The sequence below is a fragment of the Myotis brandtii genome, unplaced genomic scaffold (assembly GCF_000412655.1).
Source record: "Myotis brandtii unplaced genomic scaffold, ASM41265v1 scaffold1327, whole genome shotgun sequence".
In the NCBI taxonomy this organism is placed as follows: domain Eukaryota; kingdom Metazoa; phylum Chordata; class Mammalia; order Chiroptera; family Vespertilionidae; genus Myotis; species Myotis brandtii.
In genome coordinates, this window is record NW_005354705.1 from 491452 (window position 1) to 499653 (window position 8202).

Sequence of the window (8202 nt, forward strand, 5' to 3'; positions counted from 1 at the left end):
ACGTGAGAGCTGGAGCTGGGGGTGCGGGGTGCCTGCAAGGTGCTGGAAGCGGAGATCAGGCTGGGCTCTAGCATCCCCCCCTCGCCCCAAACTCCTACCAATCAGGTCATGGGTAGCCCAGCATCCTTCAAAGCCCCCACCCACCCACTCGCACAGGAACGTGGTGGGGACAACAGCAGGCAGACGGTGACTCGGCCCACGGGACCCAAAAAGCCGGGTCCTCAGTCTGGGGCAGAGACTCCGGCATCCAGGCCCAGGGGAGAGGACCAGAGGCGGGCTTTGGCCCCTGGGTGAGTCCCCAGGCTCTTCCCGGGCGAGCGCTGTCTGCAGACTCACTGCAGAGCGCAGGCCTTGGGGAGGGAGGCTCAGGGGCTGGGCCCTGCTGCTCTGGGCAGCCCGCACTCACCCCCACCTGCTGGGCGTGCTGGATTAGTAGACACTTAGACCCAGGACCCCTGCCTGGGAAGAAGGAGGGGGCCCAGTCACCTCTGAGTCAGGGACAGGGCCACACTTGGGCCTGGTGAGTTCCAGGAGGCTGCCCCAGCCTAGGGGCCTCTCTTGCACCGCTTCCTGGTGCTAGCACCGTGACCCGCTTTTATTTCCCGTTATTCCCCCTAAAGGACTGATTCCTGGGCAGGAAGTGTGGTGTCCAGGAGGATGTGCAGGTAGGGGACATCCTAGGTACCTGAGTTGCCACCCAGAGAGAGGCAGAGGACTCTCCTTGGGTTCCTTGTCCTCTCTACCTGCCCTCGATGTCCCCCTCCCCACCTGCTTGTCTGGTTATGTAATTAACCCAGCTGAGGTTCTCTGCCAAGCTGGCAGTGTCCAGGGGTGCCTGAGGGGCCGAGGGCCTGGAGGGGTTGATGGAGAGGAGGGACTGGGACTTACCCCGGTTGGGAGCCCATAAGCACCTGTTGAGGAGAAGACACTACATGGGGCAGGAAGGCGGTCAGGGTCCTACTCTTAGTTGACAGCTCAACTGGCTCTGCGGTCACTTCCCTAAGTCTCTGGGGGTTGCTTTTGGTTCTTGTTTTTACCGTCAATAAAATGGGGGAAAGAATCGCAAACACACACACACACACAAAGCATGTTTGTAAACAGCAGTGGATGGTGACCCATCCCTTAGATGGAGGTGCATAGCAATGGCCACTCCTCATTGGACACCTACTCTGTGCCAGGCACCTGGCTTTACCTGTACAACCACACCACACCCTGTGAAGTTTCATGCCCAAGGTCACACTTGAGGTGAGTGGCAAAGCTGGGAATCCAACCCCGGTGTGCCTCACTCCAAATCCTGCCTGTATATTCTATGCTGTCAGTACCAGGACCTGGCGGATTAGGTCCTCTGGACTAGGAAAGACCGCAGTGCATTCAGCTGTGAACTGTGCATGTGTGGAAAGAGCATGCATCCGCACAGAACACATACATGCAGCCTGAAAAGCACGGCCCTAAATCCAGCAAACCCATCTCCCCTGGACCGCCTTTGCAGGCACTGGTCTCATCCTTCCTGGGAATAGTCCCCAAACAATGTCTCAGGCAGGTAGCAGCTCCCTGGTCATCATCCTCCCCCCCCCCAAAAAAAAACCTAAAAGAGGAAAGGCACCTAGCTAGGAGATTTACATAGATTTTCTCAGAAGTAGGGGCTATGGACCCATTTAATAGATGTGCAGAGTGTGGCTCCGATTCAGCTAGAAAACATAGCTGTGGTTTATACCCAAGCTCTAAAGTCCCTGAAACTGAGCAAGCATAGAGCTAATGAACCTGTGACAAGGTTCAACCTTGTAGCAAGCAGCCCGGTCCTGGCTGCTAGCACACCTGCTGTGTGCCAGGCCCTCTGAGCTCAGGGGGTTGCCAGAGAATCAGACACAACCCTTGGCCTGTAGGCATTTACCAGCTGGAATCACTAGACTTGGAAGAAGGACTGCGACATTGTAGAAAGGAGTAGCTGGCATTCCCAGCTGTGTGACTTTGGGCACATTTCTTACTCGCTGAGCCTTCTCTAAAGTGGGAACCCTATCCCTTAGGGGAGTGGTCGGCAAACTGCGGCTCGCCAGCCACATGCGGCTCTTTGGCCCCTTGAGTGTGGCTCTTCCACAAAATACCGACTTCTGCGCATGAGCCACTGTACGTGTGCGCCCGCACGTGGTATTTTGTGGAAGAGCCACACTCAAGAAGCCAAAGAGCCGCATGTGGCTCAAGAGCCGCAGTTTGCCGACCACTGCCTTAGGGGTATCGTATTCACTGAGGGTATCCTTGTGGGCACGCACGCTAACAGAGCAAGTGCTCGACAAGTGTTGCCCTCCAGAGCCAAGAGGTCATCTAGTCCAGGGTCTCAATGGCGGCATTTGGAAATGGGGGGCATTTGGGGTTGTCATGGTGACTGGAGGCTGCTGCAGCTGGCACCTGGGGATGTAAGAGGTCCTGCAGTGTGCCAGTCTTCCTGCCCAGTGGAGATTGCTCCCTCTAAGAAATGCCAGGAGCGCCTCCACTGAGACACACTGGCCTCGTCTCACCCCTGAGGGGGGAGACCCAGACACGGCTCAGACTCTGGGGAAGCTGGGCTCGATGCTCCGCAGCCTGCCTCGCTGGCCAGACGTCAGGTCATTCCCTGTGGTGGGAGGACAGGAAAAAATGAAGGAAGGATGGCGAGGATTTCAGTAGATATGATAGGGGTTCTGGGCGAGGGAAGGCTTTCTGAGTGGCTGAAACAGCTTCAGCAAAGACCCTAAAGCCAGCCACCTCTTGTCCCCACAGTCCAGGTGGAGGCCGCAGAGGGCCCAGGGCGGGCAGGGGCAGCAATGACTGGTCCTGACGGTGGCTGAGCCCCCAGCCCCTGGAATATGCAGCCCGGGGGAGCCCCAGGCAGCGGCGAGGACGCGGTGGCGGCGTGGGGCGAGAGGCATGGTCTCCACCTACCGGGTGGCCGTGCTGGGGGCGCGAGGCGTGGGCAAGAGTGCCATCGTGCGCCAGTTCCTGTACAACGAGTTCAGCGAGGTCTGCGTGCCCACCACCACCCGCCGCCTCTACCTGCCTGCTGTCGTCATGAACGGCCACGTGCACGACCTCCAGATCCTCGACTTCCCGCCCATCAGCGCCTTCCCTGTCAACACGCTGCAGGTAGGAGGGCCCACGAGCTTGGGGGGCAGTGGAAGGGTAGGGGACAGGCTGGACTCCAGCCCTCTCCAGCTCCACGCTGCACCATGGGCCACCAGGAAAGCTTAGAGCCGTACCAGGGATCCATTGTGTGCTGGTTTATTCTACAGATATTTGATGAGCTTTATTAGCTTTATTTATTATGTGTGCCAGGCTCTGTAGTGGGCACTGGGGTAGAAAGGTCAGTAGACGGGACAGCAGAAGAAAAGGCCAAGACCTGGCAAAGGTGTGTTCTCAGAGACAGGTCTCTTGCCCAAGGGGCTTTTCCCTTACGTGATGCTCTGCCCCTGCTCTCAGGACTGGCCTGCTGGGCACCCTTCCTGCAGGGGTTAGATTCAGGTGCCCCCAGTGCCGGGGCTGACAGTGCTCCTTCCCCAAGCTTGCAGGGACCAAGCCCTCCTTCCTTCTCTCTGCTTCTGGCTTCAGAGCAGGTGGGTGCATGAGGAGCTCTAAGACACTTTGCTCACTGACGGCAGCCCCTCACCAGAGGAGGATAGGCACAGTGGTGGAGACAGGAAGGCAGGGCCATGGCTTGGCCAATTGTAATTGTGCAAGTACAGCTGGGGAGGGACTCAGGCTCAGCACTGTCTCAGCAACCCCGGGCAGGAGGGCCTTGGCCCAACCTCAAGGACACTTGTTTCTGCCATCCCAGGTAGGGGGATCAGCACCAAAGACAACAGCCTGATCCAGGCAGCCACCCCTTGGGAGCAGCGAGGTCAGGGCAGTGGGTCAGGGTCTAGTTCCCCAAAGGAGCCTTTAACAGTAGCCTGAGTCTCAGATCTCACTCCAGGCCGGCACATCAAGCTTTGTGTATGTTTCACATTTTGTTGTGGACTTCGTTTTAATTTAATTTCGAGTTTGGCCGAGGTAAGACGCAATTTAGAAGTTCAAACTTGGTAGAAAGGTTCACCCAGAGAAATCTCAGCCCCACCGCTGCCCGCGTCACCCTGATCCTTGCCCCGCTCTCTAAAGCCGCTCTCCTTGTTTTTTTTTATTCAGGCTTCCAGTGTTTCTTTACACAAATAAGAAAATGTGTTCTTATTCCATTTCCTTTCTTACATTTAAAAAACAACACTGTTCTGGACCTTGTGTTTTGGACTGAATGTTATAAGCTGGAGATCTTTCCAAGTCAGTGTCTAGAGGTCATCTCATTCTTTTTTATGACTACGCTGCAGTCCATTGGAGAGGTGTTCTAGGCAGTCCCCCACTTGTTGGACAAGCGGGTTGTTTCCAATCTTTTGCTATTTCAGATAGTGCTGCGATGAGCAGCCTTGTACACAGTCATTTCTGGAAAGGCATTGCTTGGATCAAGGGTAAATGCACCTGGAGTTCGGAAGGTGTCAGACTCCCCTCCCCATCTATAAACTTACATGAGCACTGTTTCCCTCAAAGCCTTTTTTGTTATTGATTTGAGAAAGAGAGAGAGAGATAAATTTATTGTTCCACTCACTGATGCATTCATTTGTTGCGTCTTGTATGTGCCCTGATGAGGGATCGAACCCGCAACCTTGGAGTATCAAGACGATGCTCTAACCAACTGAGCTACCCAGCCAGAGCTCCCCATCGGAGTGTATTGTCTGACAATCTGATAGATGAAATTTGATAGTCTCTGTGCAGTTTTTATTTGCATCTCTGATTATGAGTGAAGTTGAGCATCTTTTCATACGTTTAAGGGCCTTTATATTTCTTTTTTTCTGACAACTATTCATGCCCTTTGCCCATCTTTCTATTGGATTGTTGGTCTTTTTCTTTCTGGTTGACCCTGAGTTTTGGACTTTTTAGGATGTCCAAGACTTCACTCCTGGAGCACAAGTAACAAATATAAAACCCAAGTATCCTGATGGCACCACCTGACAGTAGAATAAAAACACATTCTTTCCCAATTCCAGGTGAAATCAGCCCAGGAGAGTGGTGTTTCCTGGGTCTGAGCCTCAGTTGTCCCTCCCGTAGCCCCCTCTCCTCCTTCCTATCAGAGAAGGAAGCTGAGGTTAGAGGGCTCAAGCAGCCACCGAAGGAATGAGCAGCGAATGCCCGGGTGAGGCCCAGGTGTTGGAACTGGACTCAGTTTCCATCGCTCCTTCTTGTGTTTTGACAGGGCCCCAAGGTGGTCTTTTACCACCTGGAACCCTTCATAGAACAAGCTGGAAGGAAAGTTGAGCTTTCTTGTTCCCTCCCTTCAACCAGGGGTGAAGGGACAAGCCAGCCAATCAGGAGCCTTCCTCCTCCCCCTTTTAGGAGCCTCCAGAGAGAAGTGGGTGGGAGGCAGCCTGGCGGCCCCCTTGAGGAGTCAGCATGTTGGGAAAGAGGTGGAAGAGGTGGGGCTGTCACCCTGGCAGGCTGGCAGCTGTTCCCTCTCCCCAGCAGCGAGCTGGAAGAGGGAGGGAACCTCTGTGCCTGTTTCCCCATTCCTCCCACTTGCCACTAATCACTCCTATGTGGGTTGGGGGAGGAACCATGTACAAATGTGGGTCCTGGAGCTCCCTGTGTCCGGCGGAATGCCGTTTTCCCTGGCCCCAGAAGCCAGTTAATGGTTTCCTACAGTTTTAGATTTGTCCTCAGAGTCTTCCCCCTGCACCAAAGTTAAAACTCAGCACAAAGAAAAGATGCCACATCATCTCCCTGGGGAAATCCACTGCAGCAGCCTCTATGCCTCTGAGTTGGGAAGTACCTTTCAGGAGCCAGACACACTCTCTACCACCACCACCAAAGTCTTTTCCTTTCTGTTCCTTCTCTGAGGTGGAGAACCTGCCGTAGTCCTCCTTGATCCCTGGTCTTTGCCCCAATGCAACTCACTAGCTGGCTCAGGAGACATGCTGCACCTCCTTCTCATCTTTTGCCTGGCCCCTCAAAGGAGAAGACCCTGGCTCCCCTTGACCCGGAGGCCTCTACCTCCACCTCCCCCCCAGCTTCAGAGTCCATGCTCTTTCCACACACTGGCTGCCTTCAACTGCTCTTGCAATTGCCATCTGCTGGCAAGTTAATTAGCTAATTAATTCTTAAGGAACTTTCTCTTTAGTGCACTCAGACTTTCCATGGGTCTATTCATCTTGAGCTGCAACCCCACCCTGAGAATTTGCCACAAACATTCAGGAAGTTCCGGCTCCCTGGGGCCTTGCTGTCCATCAGCCCCGACTATGTATCCAGTCCTTCTGTCCAAGGGCAGAGTGGAACCTACAGAAGGGGACCATCAGATAGCAATCTAAGGGCAGCGTGACAGACAGGAGTTGCGCTGATCCCAGCGTGTACCAAGTGGGGTTCAGGACCATGGAGAGCTCACCAGGTTAGGCAGTGCGCCCATAAGGAGCCTGCTAGGAGCCAACACAGTGTGCAAGGTACTGAGTGGGGAGGAGGAGTAGTTACATAAAAATGAGGGTGGCTTGGTTCTGGTTCTCTCAGGAGCTCACAGAAGTGGGGATCTAGAGATGGAAACAGTGGTAACCAAGGTATATGCACACAGGAGATTAAGGGAGTAGCCCCTTGCTTGTAGGAAGGCTTCTTGGAGGAGGAGGCATTTGAGCTAAGCCTTGGAAGATAGAGACTATTTCGGTGGCTGAGCATCCACTCAGCCATGGTTCGATTCCCCAGTCAGGGCACATGCTCAGGTTGTGGGCTTGATCCTTAGTGGGGGCCATGCAGGAGGCGACCAATCAATGATTCTCATCATTGATGTTTTTATCTCTCCCTCTCCCGTTCTCTCTGAAATCAATTTTTTTTAAAAAGATAGAGACCATTTCAACAGCTCCCAATATGCACAGGGCCATGTAGTGGTCCTTGAGGTCAGACAGTGTGACCTGCCCTATCACAGCACTGAGCTCCATTCTGCCCTGGCCCTGGCTTCCTGGGGATGGGTGGGTGTGAAAGGCTTAGGGTGCTGTGGCAGGTGAGAGTGCTGTCCATCTATGGCTGGAGGTGGCTGGGGACAAGGGGAACCTTCGTGGCTGCTCTAACTTTGGCCTTACCTGGGGGTGTTGCAGGAGTGGGCAGACGCCTGCTGCAGGGGACTCCGGAGTGTCCACGCCTACATCCTGGTCTACGACATCTGCTGCTTTGACAGTTTTGAGTACGTCAAGACCATCCGCCAGCAGATCCTAGAGACAAGGTGAGGACCCAGGATACGGTCCATTGCCACCCCAGTGGATGCCCTAGTGCAGTGATGGCGAACCTTTTGAGCTCCGCGTGTCAGCATTTTGAAAAACCCTAACTTAACTCTGGTGCCGTGTCACATATAGAAATTTTTTGATATTTGCAACCATAGTAAAACAAAGACTTATATTTTTGATATTCATTTTATATATTTAAATGCCATTTAACAAAGAAAAATCAACCAAAAAAAAATGAGTGTCATAGATTCGCCATCACTGCGCCTAGTGCTAGCCAGCTTCCACGGAAAGGGTGCAGTGGAGGGAGGCAGATGAAGTCCCCTCCAGTTCCCACACATCCAGTCAAACGCACACACACTCATGACATTCTGCTGTTCCCCATTTCTATTATCTCATTTTGGGACCCTTACGGGGGGGTGGCTAGTCTAACACAGTGGTTAGATCAGGGGCTCCGGGAACAAGGCTGCCAGGGCCCCTCAGCTGCATGACCAGGACAGTGGATGTGTAAGCCTCAGGTTCCTCATCTGTAAAACGGGGCTAACACTAGTACCCACCCTTTGGATCAATTGTGCAGATTAGCGAATGTCATGTCACTCCAGGGCTAAGCCCTGCGCCTGGAACAGACGTAAGGTAGCACTGTTATTGACCAGGCACAGCCTGCCTTCACTGAAGTCCAGTGGCTGCGACCCTGGTGGAGTTCTGAGAGTCCCACCTCGCCCCCCAGGGTGATTGGCACCTCAGAGACGCCCATCATCATTGTGGGCAACAAGCGGGACCTGCAGCGCGGACGCGTGATCCCGCGCTGGAACGTGTCTCACCTGGTGCGCAAGACCTGGAAGTGCGGCTACGTGGAGTGCTCCGCCAAGTACAACTGGCACATCCTGCTGCTCTTCAGCGAGCTGCTCAAGAGCGTCGGCTGCGCCCGCTGCAAGCACGTGCACGCCGCCCT

The 8202-nt window shown here is 54.2% G+C and overlaps 1 protein-coding gene across 1 annotated transcript in view; it reads left to right on the forward strand.

Annotated features, from left to right (window-relative positions):
• Nucleotides 1-17: 17 nt before the first annotated feature.
• RASL10B (RAS-like, family 10, member B) overlaps nt 18-8202 on the forward strand; it is an 8858-nt gene continuing 673 nt past the window's right edge. The window contains exons 1-4 of the mRNA XM_005860227.2: nt 18-290; nt 2755-3117; nt 7128-7252; nt 7978-8197. Of these exons, the coding sequence (XP_005860289.1) occupies nt 2902-3117; nt 7128-7252; nt 7978-8197 (561 nt within the window). The 5' untranslated portion in view covers nt 18-290; nt 2755-2901. The remainder of the gene's footprint in view (nt 291-2754; nt 3118-7127; nt 7253-7977; nt 8198-8202) is intronic.